The sequence below is a fragment of the Phalacrocorax carbo genome, chromosome 7 (genome assembly GCF_963921805.1).
Source record: "Phalacrocorax carbo chromosome 7, bPhaCar2.1, whole genome shotgun sequence".
In the NCBI taxonomy this organism is placed as follows: Eukaryota; Metazoa; Chordata; class Aves; order Suliformes; family Phalacrocoracidae; genus Phalacrocorax; species Phalacrocorax carbo.
In genome coordinates this window covers 26,880,401-26,905,711 of record NC_087519.1, presented here as the reverse complement: position 1 = coordinate 26,905,711, position 25,311 = coordinate 26,880,401, and the positions used below count along the sequence as shown (strand labels likewise).

At 47.7% G+C, this 25,311-nt stretch overlaps 1 protein-coding gene across 1 annotated transcript; it reads right to left on the bottom strand.

The window, feature by feature from the left end:
* Positions 1 to 250: 250 nt before the first annotated feature.
* Positions 251 to 20,471, bottom strand: KY (kyphoscoliosis peptidase). The gene is made up of 12 exons (XM_009500320.2): positions 20,339 to 20,471; positions 19,256 to 19,318; positions 16,899 to 16,961; positions 14,750 to 14,824; positions 14,524 to 14,565; positions 13,786 to 13,833; positions 11,736 to 11,818; positions 11,259 to 11,367; positions 8,298 to 8,415; positions 3,008 to 3,196; positions 2,214 to 2,404; positions 251 to 1,152 (listed from the first exon to the last, which is right to left on the bottom strand). The coding sequence occupies exons 1-12, from the start codon at positions 20,469 to 20,471 to the stop codon at positions 251 to 253; spliced, it is 2,016 nt and encodes a 671-aa protein (XP_009498615.2).
* Positions 20,472 to 25,311: the final 4,840 nt, after the last annotated feature.

Sequence of the window (25,311 nt, the reverse complement as noted above, 5' to 3'; positions counted from 1 at the left end):
ACTGAAACACAGGTGAGGGTTTTATTTAATTTCTTCCACTGCTGCTCCCTTCTTAACAGGATTTTCTGCTTCTTTGAACTTCTTTGAGCCCACGGTTTTGCAAAAGCCTGCAAGTGTTGTTTTGCATTTGTTGAAAGAAGAGATTTGATCGAGAGAACAAGCGATCTCCTAAAGCTGTATTGGTTCTGGGCATGTTGAAAATGTTGGTTCATGCAGATGAGTGAAAGAACAAGGCGGGGGCGTTACGGCGTTACTGGGTCTCAACTTCATATTTCAGGACGTGCGAGTAAAAGCTGTGGTTAGCATTCTCGTGCACCATCACAAACACCTCTCTGCATCCCGAAGTGTTGCAGGTTCCCTCCCAGTAGCCTCTGCTCTGGGTGAGAGGGTAAGTGTTCTCAGCTTGAACTAGCACCTTTGCTATCCCATGCATTTTGAGTTTAAACTGAATGTTGCGATTTGCCGGCAGCAAGCCGGAGAGTGGCTCCAGTATTTCATAGTCTTCTGCCCACTTGCTGTAGCTCTGAGGGAAAGCTGGCCACTTCACTTCAGTGTTCAGGCAAGTGATGAGGTAGTTGAAGATGTAGTCGTAATTGCCAGGATCTGACTTCTTCTTGGCATAGATTTTCAGAACAAAGTTCCCTGCGTGGGGGAGATGGATCTTCAACTCAATTTGGTTCCCACGATGGATTTGCATGATGTGCCGCCTTCTCATATCCTCTGTCAGGCTGCTGTCATCGGAGTGCAGCGAGGCTAAGACACTTATGTCTTTGCCCAGGGTGAACGTGACGGAACACCGCCCATCGTTGGTGTGAATGATGGGGTCGGGGTGTGACGGCCTCAGGAACCCTTGCCGCTCCGTGAACCAGCTTGGTCCAATGGGCTGATGCAGGTCCTTTGGGAAGCGCATGGCCTTGTCCACAGACTTGCACTCTACGACGTATTCTAACACGCAGTTGTAGACTTCGTCTGAGGCTTTGGAGGGTTTGGCAAAGATCTGCAGCTTGTGGCTCCCTGTCTTCTGTGGGTAGATATCCAGCTTCATTCCATGTTTTTTCAAAGTCATTAAACCATGTTCATCTGTTCCCTGCAGCTTAAATGTAAATAATGTGGCAGAACGGCAATCCACTGATACAGAGGCTGTTCCATTTACTATGAAAAACAAAAGAAAAGAAACTGCATAGGAGTTTCAGGACATTTTCTGTATGTACACCCTGTTCTGGGAAGACTAATCTGTCCCAATAAATTGCTGCTTCTCTAATAGTAAAATAAAGAGCTGCAATTGACAGGTCATAGCATGTCAGCTGTCTGCTTAAACCGGTGTCCCTCAAAAAGAATGAGGTGGAGAGTGGCCTTTGTTTTGAAGGTGTACATTTATCCTGTTTTGATATACACTGAAATGGAGCTGTGGTCCTGTAGAAACGAAAGCCTGTGTGAAATAAGTACTGTCAGCCCATGTGCTCAAAGGGCTTAATTAGATGTGATTAGACCTGATTGCTAGTCCAGTAGTTGTTCCAATAAGCTTCAGAGAAAAGTGCAGGAACCCTCCAGTACGTAGATACAATCTACCTCCCTATGAGCCTGTTCTCAAGCAGCTTGAAGAAAACATGATGTCCTAATATGTTGTTGCCTTTAAGTTTTAACTCTGTGTTCTTAGCATTCATAAATTAGCTATCTAGTTAAATTCCTGCAGCTATTCTAAAATCTGGGGAAGGCAATCTCAAATGTGGGCCTGTAGTTCAGTGGTGCTACCTGAATAGTTTTGTGTTAAAAGAGCTGGTGGGACTTACTCCGGGTGCTGAGTATTGCATAAAGAAGTGCTGTTTGTCCATTGTTTAGTAAGTAAAACTTCTGAAACATCATAAAAGGTTTTAATCTTATTTTTAAGGCAGAGTCGTTAATAAATAATACTAATATTTCTAATTTTGCACCACTGATGCTGGGTGATAGAGTAACTATTCCTCAGCTGCTGACTGAGGCTTTCTTTTATACCCAGGGGCTACAACAATATTTCACAGGTTGAACAAAAAAAAAAAAAAGAAGAAAGAAAAAAGGGAAGAAAAAAGACCCTCCTCTGCCCCAAGAGCTTTGAGCGCACTCTGCTTGCCAGAACCAAGCTGGAAATGTAATTTACTACATGCAGGACAGTATGTGGTGGATGCAGGGCTGCACAAGGAAAGATGCTCTGCAGCTTGTCGTCCGCAGGGTGTTACCTGTTTGGATGACTGTTGTCTCTGGGTATGCGGTCAGCAGGCCCAACGTGTAAAAATTACTTTTGTGCAGCATGTTGTTCTCAAAATCTTTTAGCGTCAGGGTTGGTTTAAGAAGCTGCCAGTTACTGTTATCTGGGAAGTGACTGTTAATGAACAAAGCTGGATGAGTCAGAAAATAAAACTCATTGTACCTGGAAGGAGAAGAAAGAGATTAAAGGAAAATGAGTGATTATAAATTGTTAATTCTTTCCCTGCACAGTGGTGGCGGTTTCAGCAGGAGGAAGTCAGAGTGTTTTGGGCTGTTGAGAAACTGAGTTCTGTGGGTTTGAAATTCTCCAGGCAGGGAAGGAACCTGAATATTGGTCTTCCAATTCCAGGGCAAATGCTGAGCTGATAAATACCCTGATAAAACCAAGGTGTTTGCACCATCCCCTGCTGCCGTGGGCTCTTGAAGAAAGAGGGGAAGCTCTGCTTATTGTTTGAAGGTGTGGAGACAACCCCTTTCAGGCAGCTGAAAGCTATGAATCAAGTGTCACGTAGTATGGCGTAAACTGAAGATGTGATAAGCAAAACAAGTTCACTCTTAGCAGTTACACGGCTTGCTGCTCAGGGCTGCTGTCCTACAGGTCTGTGCTCCATCCCTTGTGCAGGCAGCCCAAATACCTTGCTCAGGGCTTTGGGTCTTGCCGTGGGACCTAAAATTTGTCAGTGTTTGGTGTTTCTAATCACACCCATCAGCTTTCTTCTACCTTTGGTCTAGGTTTGTTTATTAACACAGGGGATGGTTTCTTTACCTGAAGGTGAACTTCGTGAGAGAATCATCAACAGTACCACTTCCCCAGGTGCTATCAAGTAAATGCCACCTTCCATCAAGGTAGACGGCGTTCCAGGCATGGTCAGAGTCCCCTGTGAAGGTCTGTCCTATCTTGTACCCGTACCCCTTAGAGTATCCCGATAGCTTCATGCACTGGATTCCTGCAATACTAAAAGGAAACAATAAGGTGTAGCGACTTCTGTTTTAAACCTGTCAGTGTAATTTGTGGAAGGACAAAAGGAGAAGCGAAGTCCAGGATATCTGCAGAACTTCAATTCTGTGGTCAGGTGGATCAGCTCCTCAGGTGCCTCCTTGCAGTTGAGTCACAGGGGAGTTGGGGGATTCAAATGTCTAAGAGTGCAAGTGTACCTCTCCGAAAACTCAAACTTCTGACCATGGTGACAGGCTACTGTGGTAAATGCCTAGGTTACTGCACTTTTTATTTCTTTGGAAAATTGCTGTTAGTTGGGGCATGTATTTTTCTTGATAAGGTGACCTCTGTACTTTGTACAGCATTCCTCTAACTGCCTTCCTGTACCAGCCTGTCAGCACATCTAAAGGCAGGCAAGTTCTCCCCTTCAATCACTGGCATCACGTACAGGCTGTATTTTTCTGCTCTGTGCTAGAGAATGGCTTCATATGGGGTGGGCATGCAAAAGTAACCCAAGGTAGTGATGCCCAAGGTGTTGTGCAGGGGCCGTTTTCTCTTGTAGTCTTTGCATAGGCACTTGGAGAGAGTGTCCCACTGGAGGAAGGGGCTTTCCTCTTCCAGTTTTTGCATACTCCCTTTCTTCTTGTCTGATGCCCCATCAATTCAATGTTGTTAGAGGAGGATGACAAAGATGAAGTGTCCTTAATTGCTCTGTCTTGTTACTCAGTGGAATCCCTTTGATGCTGTCCACAATTAGCCCGTGTAATTATAAACTAAAAGTGCATCTGTTGATGCTCGTGCTCTCTCTGTGACGGTAGGCCCGGTGTTTGACACCAACTAAGATATCTTACACCTCACAGATTGTGGAGGCTGATTTAGTTTCCTTAGAGTGAGCTTGTGCTTGCCCAGGGTACAAATGATTAAATGGTCTCTTTTTAAAAAAATAATGGTTACCTGTGTTGATGTGTAAATAAGATTTAAACAAGCACTGTGTTAATAAGCTCTCTGCTGTTGATAGCAATGGATTCTAACATTGGCATCTTATTTCAGCATTAATCTAAAATTGCTTCACTTAAAGGATTGTCTTTTGTGTAGGATGGTATTGACGTTTTTCCTCTTCATTGAAAAGTACATTAAATGGAACAGCTACCTTTAGTAATAAACTGTGCATGCTTCAAGAGCAAGATTGTCTGCATAATGTGGGTTTAACTCAGAAGAAAAGTGATATTTATGTGGAAGGTAATTAGCATGGTTGTTAAGAAGTCGAGGTCTGAAAACAGATACTGGCTGGTAATTGGCAGTGCAGTAGTGCTTATAGGGAGGACCGCTTTTTATACGGAGATGATGCTGGTTTAAAGGGGAGGTGGTCACTTCAGCTTCTCGTACAGACTTATTGAACTCAAACCTGGACGTCTTTGTTTTATTTAGTTATTTGATACTGTTTCTTTAAGAGTATCAAATTAAATTCTTACATTCTTTCTAAAATTCTTTAAGAAAGAATCTAAAAAATAGAATCGCATCTGCAATGGGCTAATTGAGTTGGGAGCTCACATTGGGAAGCCTGCAGAGAGAAGATAAAGTTATACGGAGAGGAGAAATGTGGCAGCACCCCAGCCCTGCTAAAGATGGCCAGCAAAGAAGAGGAAGGAGCATGCAAGCCAGCTCTTGTCTAACGGCCCGCTGTTACGCGGCGATAGCGAGGCACTGCCTGTCACACAAAGTATTCAAAACAAACGCGGCAAGCCTGGAAGGAATGCCATTGAGAAACCTGGTGTCGCAGGTGGTCTGTAAAGTCTTTGCCAGCCCACAGTCGCCTGTGAGCCAAATTCTAATGTGGAGCTGGCCAGTAGATCTGTAGCAACTCCACTGGCAAGACTGGTGAGAGCTTGGATTTACGTGATGTAACTGAGACTAGTAGCTGGCCCAGGAACTTTAAGGAAGATTTGATCCTAGGAGTTTGAAAGGGGCCTAACACGAGCTAAGTACCAAATTCCCACTAGTTTCATGGGGATTGGCATCTAATCCTTCTAGGCTTCTCTAGACATTCTTGTTAGCTGGGATATTCAGAGAGAACATTAAGGGACAAGTTCTGCCCTTCGTTCTCTCTGTGTTCTCACTTACAGTGAACATTAGCAAAGCAGTAAGAAGAGTTTGTGCTCGGATGTGGTCAAAGATCCCAAAAGAAAGGCCAGAGCATTTAAATAGTGATCTCTCTAATAATGGACAGACAAAAAAACAGGCTAAAACATCCTGTAAAAGAGTGATCCTGTATTGGTGAAAAGAGTGATCATGTCTGTTCTTGTGTAAATAACTTCATACAGATAAATTAGCCAGGCAGAGAGAAGATTGAGAAGATGTCCAGAAATGCTTGAAGTGGCAATGTGATGGTAGATGATGACCTAAATACAAGGTGGACTGGAAGAACTGAATTAAGAAACAGTTGGCAACATCTGCTTGATGCAGCAAGGAGGTTAAAAGCTAAGTTGCTTTTCTACTTCAAAAAGAGTAGGAAATAATCTTGCTACAGGTGTCACTGCAATTCAATGGCACCTTCTTCCCTTTGATTTCAAGTTGACTTTGATGATTTCATCTAAAAAAGAAGCAAGTCTGGCTTCTCCAGAGGGAGGCAGAGTGGTTTATACTTGTGGTAAGAGGGTGTACACTCCTGTGCCTGAAAGGAAGGAAAGTTACTGACTGTAGAAAACAGAAAAAGCAAGAGGATGTGAAACCTGGATTATTTGCAGGCTAATTATGAATAAGGAGCAGCTAAGTGGTCAGATCCGATATAGGAAGTGTGGTCAATTTTGCTCCCAAAGGTGGTGCTGGAACCTCTCAAGTGCAAACAATTGTTTTGCCTTCATAGTTAATTCTGGTAAGGGAGCTTCTCCCTAAGTCTGGACTGCTAGGTTTTGCCCTAAATTGAATTCATGAATTTACACTCCCTGATTTACTCATCCACAATACCTTCTTGACTTGGTTGTAAGATGAGAAGCCAATTCTTGATAAATGCTGCTAAAATATTGGTCAGAAGCCTGTGTTTACATTCATTGCTATTACTCCTGATGTTTGGAAACTGATGTTTTGTGGCCAGCTTCCCACTAGCCGTGCACACCTTTCCTCTGTGACAGGAGTCTCAGCTAATGGGAGAAAGTCTGGCTGCCAAAACTGTGGTCGGAGGTGACAGTGTTGTGTCTGCAACAGGAACTCTTCTCTCTGCTGGCACTGGGACAAATAGGACTCAGTGTCAGCCATTGACTTCAGCAGGACCTCTGGGGGGACTCCTGGTGACTGGCAAATTGGGTTGATTGTTAAAGTTGCCTCAACAGGAGCTAAGGGGGAAAAAAGGCATGTTAAAACACTCCCCCCCCCAAAAAAAAAACTTGGCTCTGAAAAACCCTTATGTAAGATGACTGCTCTTTTGCTTCTTGCCTTCACATTTAGATTCAGCATAACACTTGAACAGTGCACAAGAAGAAGGAATGAGGAGATCCCCTTGCAAGAAAGGGATGTTGTATTTGGTTGTAGTTTTTCAGGAAAGAAGTTACACATTTAGCTAATACTTGACAAAAGTAATAGGCTGGATGACTGGGAGGTTTCCTGAATCATAAAATGAATAACCAACCTGGAACTGAGGAATTAAGAGTAAATTAACAGAGCCTTTAAATAGTAAAAGGTACCTTTGGAAAGAGTAATGTTTTTAATGAACTAAACATTTACTTTTTAATGAACAGATGCAACTTTCCCCCACTTCTAACTGCTAATAACTGTTCCGTAAGATGCAGTTATAAATGCATACTTCATCATCCTATTTCTTTATTTTACTCTCTAGAAAGCAAGATCCAATATTGTGGGATATGCTATTTATTGGAAGCATTCACCTCTTTAGCATCTGGCACAGTATTTTTTTTTTTTTTAGTATGTCCTTTTCCATGTAGATTTTGTTTGTTTCATGGTGAAAACCTTCCCAAATCTTTTTGGATGGTGTGGAAAGTCACTTGTTACTTACACATGCTAATGAATGTATGGTCTTTTAATTTTTTCCAAAGCTATCCTGTAAGTGGAGGTGCTCGCTGGGAGAGCCGTCTTGCAAGCCCCCACTCTTCGGAAAGTACACCATTGCTTTCTGGTGTTAGGAAGCCCCTCCCAGTCTTGTGTCCCTGAGTTGTGAGGTCCAGTTTTCTCTTTTTGGACAATCCTTCTATATAAGGCTGGTCCCAAACTTGCCAGGCACCTTTATTGCCTTCACTGCTCCTCTAAGCCAAGCTATTGCATACAGCTGTGAGAGGTGAGATGCTGCTTCTTGCTGTGGTGCTTGAGGGTTGCCTTGCACAATGGCCAGCTCCTTTACTGGGTTGGAGAAACGTGAGGGAGAAGGGATTTGTGCTGCATTCCTATGCAAGGAGCCTGTGCTCCATACCAAGGAAGGGGCCGCCTTTGCTAGGAAATGGCTTTGTGATTGCAAGGTCCTGCTTTGTGGGGGAAATCCCACTCATTTATGCAACTAATCTGCTATGAAGTCAACAAGGTTTTGTAGGCAGGAGAATGGATTTTCATCATTAAATGCTGACATATCTATAAAATGGGAATTTCAGTATTGGCCTCAACGATGGGGTGCCTTGAGATTGACCACAGAAAATGGTGCAGGAAGTGTGAGGCAGGGCCCTAGTGGTGCTTCTGTAGTGGAGGGGAGAGGGCATCCCAGAAGGTTTTGGGAAAGCTCCTTCTGGGACTGTGCCTACCTCTTGCATGGGAGCATGTTGGAGGCAACACTCCTTGTTTAAGTGTTGTCATGCTTTTAACCTTCACATACAGCTACTCAAAGGAAAAACCTAGCTGCTTCTAACCAAATTAGGTCTGTGTTTTCATCTGCCATTATGTTAATGCAATGCGAAGCTCAGCAGATGGCACAAAGTAAATTATGCGGGGGGGGGTGGGGTGGAGGAGGAAGCAAAATTGACCTTTCTAGGACTTGCTGTTTTAACACAGCATGGTTTGAAAGCTGAAGTTCCATGTCCTGCTTAAAGTCACATCAGTCAATGCAAAGGCAGACAAAATAGGCATGGAGATGACAATGAATGTTAACTCTCCCTGGTATTGAATGTTTCTGAGCTTAATTTACCTGCACATTTGTTCAAAGAGCCCAGCGTATCCCTCACAAATGCTCTTCCCCGTCTGAAGCACATCTATGGGTTTGGTCGACAGCTGGCTTTTGTTATGGTAGCCCACTATGTCGTATTCTGTGGGAAGGAACACAGACGAAAGTTCATGCAAATGCCTGAGGCAACGGGATTGATGGGCAGCAGGAGCAACGCTTAGATTGCTTTTAATCTCCGTGAGCGCGAGCAAAGAGAAATGAGCCGTGGCGCGTGCTGCACAAGATTGTCGTGGACGGCTGGTGGGGGGAGAGGGACAAGGTCTCTCTCTCATCACAGTTTGTTCTAAGCCTGGGCTGGGATTCAGCAGCTGAATCCAAATGGGAGGAAAAGTTTGCTTTTTTAGAGAAAGTGGGCCTCTCCAGGGGCTGCCCTCATGCTGGGGGAGCTACAGGCTCAGGAGCTCCCAGTAAAAAACAGAGCGCTCTGCATTTGAAGGAGTTGCACTTGTGTTACTGTCAAAGGAACCCATTGAGCTTTTTGCACTCTTTACAGCACTTTGTATTAAAAATACCTGGAAAGTAGCTTGCTGGGAAATACCTGAAATGATTTGTTGCAAGTGACTCATATTAATACCTGGAAGTGTAGGAAATCTTAATTTGTTTGAATGAATGTAGAAAAGCGGCACAGCAGGGTTCCTTCAGACAGAGCTTGAGGAACTGGTCTGGGAAGGTTAATTCAATACTGACCAACCTTGGTCATGTCCATAACCTCTTTCTTAAAATATGAACATATTTTTCTGACAAAGCTCTAAGGAATGCTGCATCAGCAATTCATCCTCGCTGTAATGCTGTGGAAGAGGAAAAAAAGCCGGCAACATGCTGTATTTGTGCTTTGATGAAATGCTGCAACTGCTTGTCTTTTATCTAAGGGGCTCAGCTGACGGCTGCTTCAGGGTTGGCTCATGGGGCTGCAGGGAAAGGCTGGCTTTCTTGACCTGAGCTGTTCACAGGGCCACCAGCAAAGCTGCAGAGCACATTGAGGGGTATGGAGAGCTAGCAGGCTGCACGTGGTTCTGTATTTATGCTATAAATGATAGCTAAAATAATTTCTTTTAGCGCTACTGCTGCATGAAGGTAGCAGTCCATTGCAGGCAGGAAGGTTGGGTGGGAAGAGATACCTAGGGAGCAGCACTCTCACTTAAATCCAAACAAGGAAGGAGTTTTTATTGTCAGTGCTCTTGCAGGATAAATACATTGCATTTTTGTGAGCTGATTTAAATTCCTAGCACTGTGTTTATTTCCCATGCATATAAATAGGGGTCAGCCTCTGCAGGAAGGAAGGAGAACCAGGGGCCAAGATGGTGTAAAAAAAGCTTGTGAGGAGATCGCAGTGTACCTGTCAGGGATCAGAGACATCCCATGAATGCATGCAAAGTAAATGGACTGACTCAAACCAGACTGGCCGCCCCAAGCAGTATCCAGCCCAGGCAGCGGCAGGCAGAAATGAGTTAATAGCGTAAAGACTGAATGATCAGCAGCTGACGGGAGCTCAGCGCTGGGATGAGTCAAATGCTCGGTTTTAGGAAATGCAGTGAAATCAGCAGTCTGCATATTTAAGGGCAAGATTAAAGCTGCTTGGGATTGACCTAACTATGCTAACTGTGCAGTTACTGGCAAAGCTCTGCTGATCTCAGTGGGCGTGAGATTAGGCCAGTGCTTCCCAAATTGCTCTTCTGCTCTCTGTCAGCTGGCCTGTTCAGCCAGTGAATCGCACCACACCAGAGCCCGTCAGGATGTGTAAGAGGTGAGGGAAAGCATAGCTGTACTTCTTCCCCTCCTCCCCCCAAGAGTTAATGGGAAAGAAATATTTTTACATATGCTATGCAAAATGCAATCAAGTTGCACATCCAGTTTCCCCCCCCACCAAGGAGCTTGGGGTGGCAGGTAGTTTTTTTGCCCTCTCTGATGTGCCAGTCTGGAGAGGCTAAAAATGCTGCCTCATCCTCCTTCCTTGACCTCTTTGCAGCTTGGTTATTTCTTAAGCGCCAGTGCTGCCTGGGTTGGGGTAGAGTAGGAAGGGGCAAGGGAAAATGAGTGATTGCAGCTCTCACGAAGGTTGAAAGGGTGCGTGTACAGGCAGGAATGGCAATCAAGCAGGTGCCAGCGCATTTTATGAAAGCTGGCCTCTCACGTGTGCTGCGCTGACGTGGCTGATGGACGTGTCAATAGGACAAACGCAGTTAGGTACCAGCTAGGGACTGGAGCACGGGATATATTCATGATACACAGGGGTAAAGCTGGCTGCAAAAACAGCCAAGAGACTGTCAAAGGCAAGAGAGCACCTCACCCAGGACTGATTGTGCTGAGTACTGGGCTGGGTCCAGGCTGCTCCTTGCAAGGGCTGGACTGCTGCCTGAAGAGGGAGAACAGAGGAGCTGCAGAAGCAGCGGTGAAGCCACCAAGCTGGGCAACGCAGCTTGATGGTTCCTGGCGGTACTCAAGCTATGCTGAGAGCCTCCCGGAGCAAAGGCACCAGGATGCAGAGTGCTCTGGGAAGGGCTGCATGGGTAGTGCAGGGATTCAGGACAGTGGTGGAGATGAAACTTTCTGGTGGTGCTGAATGGCTCTGAATGTGACAACCAAGCCTCCGGTGCTTGACAGTCTGGCTTTGTGCTCTGGCTGCTTAGATGATAGAGACTTGTATGGTTTCACCCATGAATAAATCGGGTAGGAGTCACAGATTCATCAGGTGGAAAGAAGTAATTTACACGCAAACCTTGCAGGGCCTTGTAGCGCTAGGAGAGGGAGTATGGAAATAGAGATCAGGAGATAACCTCTGAATATATTTCTGGATTAATACATCCAGAAAGCCTTCCTACCACTGACCACATGAAACTAACCCACAAGATATATAGTAAACTGGAATGGCAGAGTGACGGGGTGACAACAGCAGCCTTATCTTCTCAAGTGAAGCCCTCAACCTACCTATGTGATGGCATATCCACATCCATATGGCTCGGACTTTCTCCAGATCAGTCCGGGCTTGTTTAAGCAGGGCTTTAACAAGTTCCTCTACGCTGTTCTTGACGTTTACCTGTTTGTGAGGAGGAAGCATTACAAGACTGTGGTGAAGAAATTGCTATGGTAGATCTCCTTTCCTCCCTGCTCCCTTGTTCTTCTAAAGCTAGTGAGACCCCACCTGCCAGGAGACTGCTCTAACCTCAGCTTCATTAAAAACAGAAATACAAAGCCATTTTTCAAGCAAAAAGTATTTTTGGTTATAGTTTCTGCCCTAGAGTGGGATCTCTGTTTGCAGTAAAATGGTTTTTCACTTGTTTGGGAGATTTTGAGGTGCTTGCCCTGTTAGCTCAGACTAAGCTGGTGTTAGTGCTGGTAGCTAAGTTTCAAGGAACGTCCCCACAGGGGAGCTGGGAGGAGGACAGAGGCAAAAGCAAGACTTACTTTTAATGCGTAGGCATCCAGCTTCTCAAATTGCTGCAGATCTACTGGGATGGATTTCAAAGAGGATTTGTCCCATGGATATGCTGGGAAGAAAGGAGTTGTCATTGTCTTGGGAATGGAGGGGCTATTTTCCCTGGCTGTACACTTGAACAAGGGGACAGTGCAGAGCTCCTGCCCAGCCTAAGGTGGCATCCACCAGCAGATGCTTAGGGAGCAGAGGACACGAGGGCACTTGCAGAAGATCCCCGCCAGCTGCACGGAAAGCAGGAGCCATCTTGTCTAGTCTTGTATAATTTGGGCAATGATGGAGTGGGAGGTACCCCTGTATCTTTGGCAGTGTGTAACGTCCTGGGATTTTCCGTGCTGTTAGGTGTACAAGTATTGGGGAGAATCTGTGCTGTGGAAGACCTGGCAAAACCATAACTTTTTAAAAAAACTCAGCAAAGAGCTACATTTCTTCATTAGTTTTGCTGAAACCAATCACTGTTTTGCACGAATTCAAGTGCGTGAGAAATGTTATGTGGGGAGAAGCTGGACTGAACCTGGTGTGCCTGCTCCTCTGCATCTTTGTAGGCTCTAGGCTCCTGGTTCTACTCAGTGTGAATAAAGGGTTAATAACTTGCCCTGATTAATCGGATAACTTATTTTTTAACAGCCTCTGAATGAGCTGACACTGTTCTCTCTCATCAGTGAGCCACCTGAGTGCTCCAGCTACAGTTTAGTGCACAGATGTATCGGATGGACACCTCCCCTGGACTGCCGTCTGCTCAGCAATCCCTTTTCTTCTGAGGTGGTGAGAGAAGAATTGAGCTCTACAGCACTCTCCCCCTGCCATGTGCTGTCAGAGCCGTTCAGGACTAAAGAGATTCTTCTAGCTATCTCTGTAGGGTTGTTCTTTCTCTGGAAAAGAGGATTTAAGAGAGACTGCAAAGTGAAAATGCTGTTGCATGACTCCCGAGTGCTGGGAGAGGTGAATGAATGGTGCTGTAGAGCTGCTGTTTGCCTGGAGAGAGGTGACAGAGAGGAGTGAATTGCTCTGGGCTGTGTGTGAGGGCACAGAGGCTTTGGCTGGCTGCATACTGCTTTATTTGTGACCCTTGCTGAGCAAGTGGGATTCCCCTCCACTGCCTGCTCAGCGAGTGTCAGTGGGAGTGGGATGCACCAGAGGCTCTGAGAACAGCAGATCCTGGCTGAGAAGCTGGCAGTGTTTCTGAACTCCATATTCATCACCTGCTTCCTCTCCACCTCCCCAAAATGGGGCTCTGGCCCCTTTGCTCCCACTGGGGGTGCAGCCAGAAGGGTCTATTCCTGAATTGCAAAGGTGTTCTGTTAACATGAGCCCTGCTCTTCTTGGAAACCCCTGTCTCGGGGAGGGGTTACGGGGCGTCCCGTGTCCTGGTAACAGTGCCGCCTGCCAGGCGGGGAGCAGGCACATCCCGGTGCCGGGCAGGCGCCTGTCTGCCAAATCAGTGTGTAGGCACATGGCATCTGTTTCTTTAACAGCCTTGTTTGTTTATCTCAGTTTTCCCTGAAAAGGGCTATTAGGCTGACCTAAAGAGAGATAAAGCAGATTTACACGTTTAAAGGTTTCCACTCTCTACAGCTCTGAAAATTACTTTTTGCCTTTTGGGAATGGGATGGGTTTTTTTTTTTTAAATTGGTTATCAGTTTTTTGTCTTTGACAGGTTATAGCCGCAAAGCTCCCTGCAGATGTGGGATCTGCAGTAACTCACGTAGCCCTGTGCAGTTAGGAAGTGTGCACAGTGCCTGTTTGAACAGCAGCCTTCCTCGGGTGAGGAGCCTTGGGAAGGTCTTGGGCATGGATGACATTCCCAAAGCCATCCCCCTCTGCCACCCCAATGAACGAGGTGCAAGGAAGCTGAATGCTACTCGTGGTAATAGAAATTAAATCCCTTGTCTGCGCACTTCAGTTTAGGCTTGTGGCAGGGTAAACCCTGCTTCTAGGACTGAAGAGCTTCCTATGTGGGGCTGCCTCACATTGTGCTCCACTGCGCCACTGGTGTGGGGCGAGGGGACAGCTGATAGTTACCGTGCAGGTCTTTTCCTCCTGGCGGCTGTGGGGCTTCAGTCTGGAAACCTAGAAAATTGGGGAAGGGAGCATGAGGCGAGCAGTTGTTGGCAGGAGGAAAAAAAAAGACAGAGGTATAAGTGATTCTGGGCACCAGGACTGGATGGGAAAAGCTGAAATTGAGGCTTTTCTTTGCTCATTCTCCTGCATTCAGACAGGGATGTCAACACCCTGTGGAGCATGAGTGCCGGGGGCAGAGAGGGAAGAAGCAAGCCACCTGGACCGCCCCTGTGCCCTGTGTCCTCTCCCTGCTGTCCTGTGGCTCTGCAGGTCAGGCATCTCCTGTTCTAGCCCAAGGGCTGGGGACATCTAGCCCCTGCCCACCACCTGGCCAAACTCCCCAGGCATGGAATAAGTGAGAGCTGAGCTGTTAGATGATAACCCTGTACAGAGCTCTGTGGCAGCTGGAGGATTTCTGAGGACAACAGCAGCCCCAGACTGTCATCACCCACCTTATGCCAGAGCCTGTGGAGGAGGGGACTCCCCTTGCCCCAGAAGCTCAAGGATTTTGCTCCTCAAGCCCCAGGTGCTGGCAGGGTCCAGCAGCATCTGTCTGGCAGTGAGAGTGGGTAAAGGGGTTGGCATCCTCTCAAAAGCCTTGAGCCCTTGTGTGGAGAAGGGAGCCTGGCTCCTCCTGGGAGCAACCTCCTGGACAAGGGACAGCTTAGACACACGTGCTGTGACAGAGCAAAGCCTCACCTTTGTTGTCCTGACCTCTCAAGCTGGGCAGCCTCCAGGGACCTGCAACAACCCCGGGCATGGTTAGTGCAATCATTGCAACACCTACCCTGGCTTGAGGGGTGCAGCATCTCCCTGAACTCCCAGAGGGCTTCTTCCCCTCCCTACTTCTGCAAAGGGAAGGATGTGCCCCCTTCTCCCTCCCACCCTTGACCTGCTCTGCTAGGATTCAAAGACCGGGCCATACCTTTTCCAAAGGAGAGTTTTTTGAGGAGTTGTGGGGTGGTATTCTTGGGATGAATCTCCACTGTCACTTGGGTTCCTGCAAGAAACAATGAGAACCTCTCTAAGAAAGGGAAAATTTACCGGGACACGGAGGAGAAGGGCAGGATTGCCTGCCGAACCATCGCTAAAGCCAATTCTTTAGCAAAAGCAGCAGCAGCTCTGGCAATTGTGAAGGTACTGAAGCTCTTGGCTTTCCTGGCAAAGCAAAGCACCCTTAAGAAAAACTCTATGGCCAGAAAGCCTCTGGTCACCTCTGTCGTGATTTGTAATCCTCAAAAAATAAAAGCCAGCCTGTTATAGCTTAACAGGTGACAAAGTGGTTCATAAATAAAGCAGAGGTCCTCAGCGAGGATTATGTGGCAGCTTAAAAAACCAGTTTATCACCATATTAAATAGCTCTTGATGGAGATACGGTAAGCAGAGAATCAATTTTTTCATTGATTTTTTTTTTTCTTGGAATCAAACAGAAAAAGGTTCAGAGCTATGAAAATGGTTTGACTTGTGATATTAAAATCTTTGGCAGAGACCATTGCCTGTAAGAGGCAGTGTTGTGGCAGAGCTGGCTGCAGTCCAGGTGTGCTGTGGGACTTGCACTCTGCATGCCATGATGCTCCAGAACACCCTCAGATGGAAATCTGAGGGTCTTGTGTTTAAAGTTGCATAGAGAGAAGTGCAAGGAAAAAAGTTAGGGGGTGACTTAAAAGAATTAATGAACTTTTTGAAAGAGACTGCAATTTTTTTTTTTTTTGCAAGTATTTCATAAGGTTTTGCAACCACCGAGGCTCCCTGGAGGACCTCAGCGCTTGTGGGCTCCCTGTTTCGTATCAGACAGAGGTTACTTCAGAGGCTGAAGGTCAAGATGTTAATCCACCTCGGGGCTGCCGTTGAATCGCACGTGCTACCTCCTACGCTTTTATCGAGAGACTCGTGACATTTGGGGTTTTCCTTGAAAGCCAGCTCTTGGAACCCACTAATTAGGTAGGAATCTGCACTTTCATCAAAGAATAAGTTTTTCCTCAGAATTCAACTTTAGAAAGAAGGTTTTTTTTTTTTATCCTGTGATTATGCAGAAAAGTTTGATGTCCTTTAAAGCCCCAAAAGCAGAAGGTAAGAAAAACTGTAAAAAACCCCTTTTAAATCAGAGTTTTACTCCAATTCTGGGGTGGTTGCATATGTGGGTGTCAAGATTAGAACTGCTTGGTGTTTCTTGCCAGTTAATTCAAATGTAAAATGAAGTTGTTTCTCAAACACGTGACTTTGTGCAACACTATACTTTTCTTACGATGTTTATATATTATGGGGTCCTTTTTTATTTCTCAAGATTATTTTTATCTTTGGGTTTTTGTGAGTTTTCTTGCCAACTCCCACTTTCTCAGTTTTCTCCCCTAAATTAAAATTCTTTGTTTTCAAGAAACAAATTTCATGACGAGGAATGCCTTCTTCCAGTAAGTTTAAAAGGCATTTAAAAAAAATGAAAAATGTAATTGCACAGAAATTTTCCAGTGTTACATCCATTGCTTGAAAAACTAATGGTAGGAATAGTAAAAAACATCAGCAACTATTTCATAATCAAGACATCCTTCATAAAGAAACAGTTGCATTGCCTCTTGTTCTCTGTGGCCAGAGAAGTCCTTGGCTGGTGAGTGCTTTGGGGCGCAGCTGGCCCAGCACTGCCCCTGCTGTATTGCAGGGACGGCTCCTTGCGAGGATCTACCCTATGAAAGGACGTCTGCAACTAGTTGTCTTATGCTAAACTTCTGCCAATTTTATTTCTTCCAGCCCTTCCACCCTTCCTTCAGCAATGGAATATCTGACAATGGCAAGAGTATGTTGTTATGCTTTCTGATTACACCTATGCTATGTCCTGGTGGTCAGGGGGATGTCCAGGAGCTCCAGGATCCACCTCCACATGTCCACACTGAAAGACCCAAGGATTCTCTGGGCTCCCCTGGGATTTTTAATTCTTCATGCTCAGGATCACAAAATGGTCAGGGTGGGGCTTTTTTGCTCTTTTGGGGTGTTCTGAGGTTATTTTATTACAAAAACAGCTGGAGTGGGACCTCACTGAAGCCATGCTCTGAAAAACTGTTATCCCTTGGGTCACCACTTACCTTCGTTAGAATAAGACATAATGGCTTGCGTCTGCTTGCAGGGTTCCCTGGAGACTTGCTGGCCTGGTTGTATAAAGAAAAATATTTTGGTGCTTTGAAGAAAGTGGAGGTGTCCAGCACGGCAGCGGACTCAACCTGTGCCTTTGCTCAGCAGTGAAGTAAGTAACGATACAAGAAGCTCAACCCCGTTCTCCAACTTCGAAGCCCAGTTGCTCATTGTCCAGGGGTACCTGCCCCTGCTCCAGAGGGATGCCCTAGCCTGGGGAAGGGCTGGAGCAGGCACTGCCACTCAGGGTAGGGGGGAGTTAGGGTGCTTGGACCAGCAGATATGTGTTTGGAGAGGTGGGTGGGAGGGAAGGGCAGTGTGGGGAGCTTGGAGGCAATGTGGTCCCTGAGCAGGAGCATGGTGCAGTTCTCAGCATCTCACCCTCATCTTCAACTCTCCCCTCTAGGCTCTGGGAGTCCCTGACTGTCTCAGTGATGCCAACTGGCCCCAGGGTTCTTGGGACAGAGGGAGGTGTGTGGAGCACCTGGCGTGCCCAGAGAATTGTAGGCAGCATAAATCCGCTGTGCTGACAGTTAGCCAGGGCAGTCAGCAAATGCCAGGTGACAGTGAGCCATAGCTCCCGCGTGGCTTGTGATGCTCGAGCCTTGCTGGAGGCGGGGTGGACGCTGGCCAGGACACCAGGGTGATCCCTCACTCTTTTTCAAAGCGTCATGGGATCACTGTCCTGCCAGCCACCAGAGACCAGTGCAAGGAACCTGGTTTTCACGGCTTGTCCTGAAGGCTGGATACCATTCGTAGCTCGTGGCTGCGACAAGGATCAGGCCCATGACTGATGGGATTTTGTGGCACAGCATGGGGCCGCAGCCTGTTTGCCTCTGTGGGGTTGGGGTGAGGCTTATGTAATACAGTTTGTAAATATTGCGGCAGCACCAGCTGCTTGGTGGTGTCAGAGGCTTCACCAAGATGCTAGCACAGCTGATTAAAGGGGAATTTATTAACCCCTGCAATGCCAGAAGAGTGAGAGCTCTGCCTGCTCCTCTGGTATCTGAATTCCTCAGTAATCCTCAAGGGGATTTAAATTTTGCCTAAGGTAGAGCTGCAAGGAAAGGTTTCTCCTATACATACTAAATATTCCTGCCATTAGTTTGGGGTGGTGAATGATCCATACTGTCTTCTCACTTGTAATGGAGGCTCTGACTTGTCTCTGCAGCTCGGGCTGCAGAGCCTCTTGAGCATAACAGAAGAGCAGTAGTGTGTTGACTATTTATCTGCTCTCTGAGACCATCAGATTTGTTTAAAAAAGAAAAACAAAACAAAACCAAAAAACCAACCAAACAAAAACAAACAAAAAACCAAAAATCCAAGTTGTATCTTGCCATGAAATACTACTTGCTTACAGTCTGTGGGCCATCCAGCATGACTAATTTCAGAGGGTCATGGATCAGGGCTCCTATCAAGCATCGTAACAGCTTTTGTATACTGCTATTGCTTGGCCTGTGGAAGCAAAGCTCCTGTTTGGTATAACTAGGATCAGCTGTTTGGTACCATGAAAATTACCTGTTGTCTTGCTTTACCTTTGCCCCCTGCCTTTCTCTGCTAGACACCACATTATGCTTAGACTACCAGGAAAGGAGGTTGGATGGTCTGATTCCCTTCCCCGGGAGCTGCTCTGTCCTGTTGCATCGCAGTCCTGCAGCCTGGCTGTGTGCAGCCAGGGGTAACCCCTTCGGATGCTCCTTCTGAGCTGTTTCAGGGCAGAAGGGTGAGGAACTGGCAGGGGAACATTCAAGACTGGCAGCCACATTGTTCCCAGACAGCAATCACACCTGCCTTGCACTCAGCAATATCTGAGCAGGGAAGATGAAGAAAGGACTGGTGGACAGATGGGTTGAAACCCTAAAGGTTTCTTGCACACCCTAGACCCTGCTTAAGCTGTGTGAGTGTTGGGGAAGTCTCTGGAAGCTTGATCTGCAACCTGAGCAATTCGGGGCACTGAATTTCCCCTGACATCAGCTGGCTGTGAAATACAAGAGCTCTGTGCACCTGAAATATGACCAAGCTCCATGGCAGCCCGCAGGAGAATCCCCTGCAAATGGCTGTGCACGGGCTCTGCAGTTGCCACTGACGTGCATCCCGGCCACGGGGCAGAGGAGAGCATGGAGGGGATGCTTCCCACCACACGTGGCCTGAGGCCCTCTGCATGTCTCCACTGAAGCCCCCCAAAGCGCTAGAAAGGGATGGATTGTTTCAAGCATGTTTATGCTTGAGAGGCACAGCTGGGTGCTAAAAGCTTGCAGATGAGTTTTGAGTACTGTGGTTAGTTTATCAGTAGAGTGGTAAGATGACATACCGTTAAGGTCTCGCCCCTGAGGTGGCTGTGATCTGCTGTTTCCATTTCCATCATCCTGCAAACCTATAAAATACAAATGTGCGATTGGCAGCCTGTCCTGGAGTGAGGTTCGGGCACTGCCTGGAGGTCAAGCACACTGAAACCTTTCATGTAACCCATCATTCCAGCTGAACCCAGGTGTCACTGGGATCCACCTTCCCTCTTGTCTGCAACGTTTGTTGCAGCTCCTGTTGCTAGAGTATGAAATATCAGGATGAAGAAAGTGCAATAGTCCAGGTGTACGTTGCTTCAGTAGGGCTTGCCTTTATTTGGGTAGGTGCTGAATGCTGTGTTAGATGAAGCATGAACAAACCTTCTGTGTTAGCTTTGCCTATCCTTGTTACCCTGGAACTGATTGTCTGAAAATCTAGCTTTCCACCAAGGTTTTAGAGCAGGAATGCTCCTTTTTCTCTTTACTTCTGCAGGGAGGGCCCCTTTACAGTTGCAGAGCACAGCCTTAGCTTTTTGGAAGATCCCCTGTAGGATAGGAGCTGGGCCAGGGACACTGTACCAGACTGTAGCTATAAATGGCTCAGGGTAGTCATCCTTGGAGACAAAACCTAGACACACTTCAAACAAAACAGTTTTGCCCCTGTGCTCTGTTGTAGTAGGTGCTGGTCTGGAGTGAAATTGCTGAGATCTCCCCCTGCTCCCCTTTCACAGCTGAAAGAGCCGGTGGAGGCATCTCAGGGCCACCACAGAACAGAGCAAGGTGCAAATGTGGTCCTCAGATTAGTATCCGCGTGTATGTCACCTCCTCCTGCACCCTGGGTTGCATGCACCAGAGCCAGACACTGAGCAACATGCAACACTGCATGAGCAAGGGCTCTCCTGCACCCGCAGGACCAGCGAAGGCACGCTGGGTTTCTACAAAAACAGTTTGAAGTTTGGGGGTTTTGCAGCATGTCTGCAAAGGAAAAGGGACGGTGGGGGAAAGCCCAAACCCTGCTCCAAAGCTGCTGCTTTGCTTCACCATCTCCTGGGCAGCTGGTGCTGCACCTGCAGCCCTCCCCGCCCTCGCACCGACTGCAGGCGCTACGTTACCTGCACTTCGGCTGCCTTCCATCTGCCAATCTCTCTGCCCTTTCTGCTTGCTCGCTGTCTCCTCAGGGTGGACAATAAGCATCAAATTCATCGTTACTGCACTGGGATCTGTCTTAAAGTCCATGGTACCCATCAGAGCATGGCCAGGGTGCTGGTCCTCCCGCAGAGCTGCTGCTGCTGCGAGTTGCTGTGTTTATTTTCCACCCTTGGAAAGGCAAGCGCGCTCCCCCCAAGCCGCAGCACCAGCAGGCTGGCCCTGCCAACTGCACCATGAGTGCTCTGCCAAAGCCGACCCTAATGAAGAGGTTACAAGTCACCTTTGAAAGGAAATCGCAGGAGGGATCCGTTTCCTAAAGCAGAGGAAAGAGCTGTGTTTCGGGCGGGGGGTGGGGGTGGGGTGGGGTGTCTGGTTTCAGAGTGCCCCCGTCTCCCCCTGCCCTTTCTCTGTCGCTTTAGGCTTTAAGCACTTGTCTACACCCAAATCCCCCAGCAGCACTGTTTTCTGGGGGGGATTCACTTCCCGCCACTGGCAGAAATCCTTAAAAGGTTTTCTTTTTTGATCCTCTCTCCCGGCAGAAACTTAAACGATGCTTGGGAGTATAAATAATAACAATAACTGCTGCAGAGGAGGGCAGCAGCTGTGGCGGGAGGAAAGGGGCTAAAACCAGGGCATAAGCAGCGATTTGCGACGGGGAGGACCAGCCTTTGCAGAGCTGCTCAGCATGCAGTGTGACTGTAGCGAAGGGAATTGCATGGTGCAAGCCAGACTGTCCCAAAGGAGCCAAAACCATCAACTTCTGCCCCAAAGAACCCCCCCCAAAAAATCAGCCTCCCTCTGCCCCCATCAGCCTGTGAGCCTGGCTCTCTGGGGTAGCTGGAGACTGCTAATCAAAAAGGAAAGCTGTGCAAACCTCTGGCTTTCTAGAAACTCTCCCAGCCCTACAAAATGGGGGACAGGAAGGGTTACAGTGTGGGTTAGCAACTGGGCTCAGCTGGCCCCTGCGGCTTGGAGAAGGGGCTGGCAGGGAGACACTTTCTAATTTTACCGCTGGCCCCTGTCCCACCTGTGCTGCCAGCCCTGGCCGGTGGTCCCAGGGGAGCGATAGCACCTGTGGGCTGAAGGACTCTCCGGCAGTGTTAGGGAGGGCTGTGGGGGTGTGGGAGGGACCGGCTGGAAAAGGGGAGTTTTGGGAGCTCATCATGGGTAAGGTGCCTTTTTGTGGGTGTTGTGAGCACTTCTTGGGCAGGAGTGTGAGAGCACTGGGTTACTCTGGCTGTGGGCTGGGGAAAGTTGCTGTCCTGGATCTGCAGGCAGGAGCTGGTACTACTGCCTGGTGTTAGGTTACTCATGTTTGCAGACATGGGTTTTCCCCATGGATCTCTATATAAATCCTGTTCCCTCCCAATCTCCTGCCCCTTTTCTGTTCCTGAGCCCCTTCCAAAATACGGACAGCTGATATGCCCCTGTGCTTTCCTGCAAATCCAGCCCTAAGCAGCTCCTCAGCAGATCCAGAAATAGTGTGTGTGGCTGCAGGGAACCTTCCTCCATCCAGCTTTGCTGGTGCACCTTTGTGTGGTCATGCACCCTCCATGAGCCCCTGGATGGTTCCCGCAGCATCCCTGCCAAGAGGAGAGTACCAGGGATGGGAGGTTGCATGTAAGCCCCAGTAATGCAGCGAGAATCCCATGCTGGGGATGGATAATAACGCTGCTGGGGTCCAGGTAGCTGTTTTGCTCTTTAATTCATACATCAGAGGGGTTTTAGGTTCAGGGGTCCCTGGTTCAGCTCTGGCTGTAAGGGGCTAGTTGGAGATGGTTAAACCCGATGAGGAGGAGGGAGGGAGGGACAGATGCACACTGAGACGTGCTGGCCTCCACCAGGCAGACTTTCCAAGCCATCTGGGGCTTGCCTGTCTCCAGTTCAGGTCCCTGAGATTTATGGCTGGAGTGACTTTCTAATCACAGTTTCACCATCTGCCTGTTGGCCTTTAGCACCCCCCTCTCACCTGTCACTGAGCCCTGCTGCTCCTGCCCGTGCCACCCGGTGAGGAGCACCCTTTCCTCCCCATTGCCCCAGCTGCTTGTCTGAGGTGCAGCCCTTGTTCCTACAGGTCCCTTCTCCCTCATCTTCCCAGGTGGGACTCGCTGATCTCCTGAACTACTCATTGGTGCAGCTGAGTCTTAGTTTGGGTGTCACCCAGGTCTTCCACCAAACTCTGCTCTGGCTAGTGCATGTTCCCACCAACCCACTTCACTCTGCTGCTGCCTTCCATTGACGGTGATTTCATAGAATCATAGAATCGTTTAGGTTGGAAAAGACCTCTAAGATCATTAAGTCCAACTGCCAACCCAGCACTGCCAAGTTCACCACTAAACCATGTCCCCAGGTGCCACATCTACATGTCTTGTCAACACCTCCAGGAATGGTGGCTCAACCACTTTCTAGGCAGCCTGTTCCAGTGCTGGACAACCCTTTCAGTGCAGAAATTTTTCCTAATATCCAATCTAAACCTCCCCTGATGCATCCTGAGGCTATTTCCTCTCATCCTATCACTAGTAACTCGAGAGAAGAGGCCAACACCCACCTCACTACAGCCTCCTTTCAAGTAGCTGCAGAGACCGATAAGGTCTCCCCCTCAGCCACCTCTTCTCCAGGCTAAACAAACCCATCTCCTTCAGCTGCTCCTCACAGGACTTGTTCTCCAGACCCTTCCCCAGCTTCGTTGCCCTTCTCTGGATACAATCTAGCTACTCAGTGTTCCTCTTGTAGTGAAGGGCCCAAAACTGAACAGGGGATTCAAGGTGTGGCCTCACCAGTGCCGAGTACAGGGGCACAATCACTTCCCTGCTCCTGCTGGCCACACTAGTCCTGATACAAGCCAGGATTCAGCCGTCTGCCAACCAACAACCCCAGGTCCTTCTCTGCTGGGCAGCTTTCCAGCCACATTTCCCCAAGCCTGTAGTGTTGCATGGGGTTGTTGTGACCCAAGTGCAAGATGGGGCACTTGGCCTTGTAAAACCCCATACAATTGGCCTCGGCCCATCGATCCAGCCTGTCCAGATCCCTCTGCAGAACCTTCCTACCCTCAAGCAGATCGACACTCCTGCCCATTTTGGTGTCATCTACAAACTTACTGAGGGTGCACTTGATCCCATCATCCAGATCATTGCTAAAGATATTAAACAAGACTGGCCCCAAAACTGAGCCCTTGGGAACCCTGCTTGTGACTGGTCAGCAACTGGATTTAGCTCCGTTCACTCCAACTGTCTGGGCTCGGCCATCCAGCCAGTTTTTACCCAGTGAGGAGTATGTCTCTCTAAGCCATGAGCTGCCAGCTTCTCTAGGAGGCTGCTGGAAATTCTCCAGCAGAATGGGAAACAGTATCAAAGGTTTTCCTGCAGTCTAGGTAGAGAACATCCACAGCTTTTCCCTCATCCACTGAGCAAGTCACCTTCTCATAGAGAAGGAGATCAGGTTAGTCAAGCAGGACCTGCCTTTCATAAATCCATGCTGTCTGGGTCCGATCACCTGGTTTTGCTGTATGTGCCACATGATGGCACTCAAGATGATCTGTGCCATCCCCTTCCCTGGCACCAAGGTCAATGCATCAATGCATCTGGCTAATGCAACTTCCCACCAACCCTCTTCACTCTACTGCTGCCTCCCATCAACAGTGATTTCCCTGCACGTCCTGGCCTAGCTCCTCTACCAAAGCACCTTGCTCTTCTTCCTGGTCTTCTCTTAACCTTGCTCCTCTCCAGTTCCAAAAAGGTGATGGCTCAGTGACAACAAGAAGGAAAAAAATCTGGCTGGGAACACTGATAAAAGAAGGTTTCTCTGGTGCAACCAAAATCACACTGAGGACATGAGCTGAACTTGATGAAATGAATGTTCTGGTGGCGCCAGCTGATGTCAAGCTGATGTATTTCTTCCCTGGTAGCTCAGAGCTGGAGCCTCTGCAGCCAAGCATGTGGTGGTCCCTGCTTTGGTTTCTGCTGGCGCTTTCCTTCCTAGTGTGCTGTGAAAATTGATAGAGTCTTATTTTATTTTTCTTAAGGGTGACATGGCTGCTCCTGGCCCAGCTGCCTGCAGGCAGCAGTACTGCAGGCAGAGCACCACTCCACTGTCTTTCCCCTGATGGCCTCAGCTGTGTTCAGCCAAACTGTGTTTCCAGCTCAATGAAAGCATCTGCAGGAAGTTTCTGCTGTCCTAGAAATAATGATCATCAGGGAGAGGGTAGTTGTTTTTGGAGGGCTCTTTTGCATTTTATTTTCTTCTATTTTTTCCCAACAAAAGGATATCTTGAGGGGGGAAAGGGAAGGGTCCTAGTTGTGTTTTTGTGACAGTGCCATGAGCATGAAGGCAAAGGCTTTGCTTGAGGTGGGTGCTGCTACCTCCCCCTCCAGCAAGCAGCAAGCCCTCCTTGTTTGAAAGATTTTTTTTTAAAGCCATGCGATTTCTCATGCGTAGGAAACCTGTTGTTGGCCTGAGATAAGGTCACAACCAGCAACATCTGTCTGTGTGCCAGGATATTTCTGAAGCTAAAAAAATTTACATTTTGAGAAGGGAAAGAAGAAAGCCTTTTATTGCTGTGTTGATTTTAAAATAAAAGCAGCTCTTTGAATTTGCTGCAGGATTTGAAATGTTCACCTAAGTCACAGGGAGATGAATTAATGGCCAGAGAACAAGAGAAGCTATCAGAGTGGCATGATTACATGTATTTACCACATGGCTGTCATTTCTCCAGGGGTGATCTGGGGGAGAAAGAGACCATACAAATGTAGAGCAAGAATTAGGTTATTTGAATCCCATTGGGTAGAAAGGAAAATTGCAGGCTGCGTTCCCCAAGAAAGCATTTTTAACTCTTCTGCAGGTGTTTTGCCTTCACTGCAGTCTGTAAAGGCAGAAGGTGTGGTGGGAAGATGCTCTGCCTCTGCTGTGCTGAAGGGTGGCTGCTCGAGGCCTCAGTCCT

Bases quoted from the DNA above. Each gene is read 5' to 3' on its own strand.
- KY (XM_009500320.2), bottom strand. From the start codon at position 20,471: ATGGGTACCATGGACTTTAAGACAGATCCCAGTGCAGTAACGATGAAT. The intron at 11,819-13,785 runs GTAACTATCAGC...CTTTCTTCCCAG, and splicing joins AGGAGGAAAAGACCTGCACG to CATATCCATGGGACAAATCC. The intron at 1,153-2,213 runs GTAACACCCTGC...TGTTTTTCATAG, and splicing joins GACAACAGTCATCCAAACAG to TAAATGGAACAGCCTCTGTA.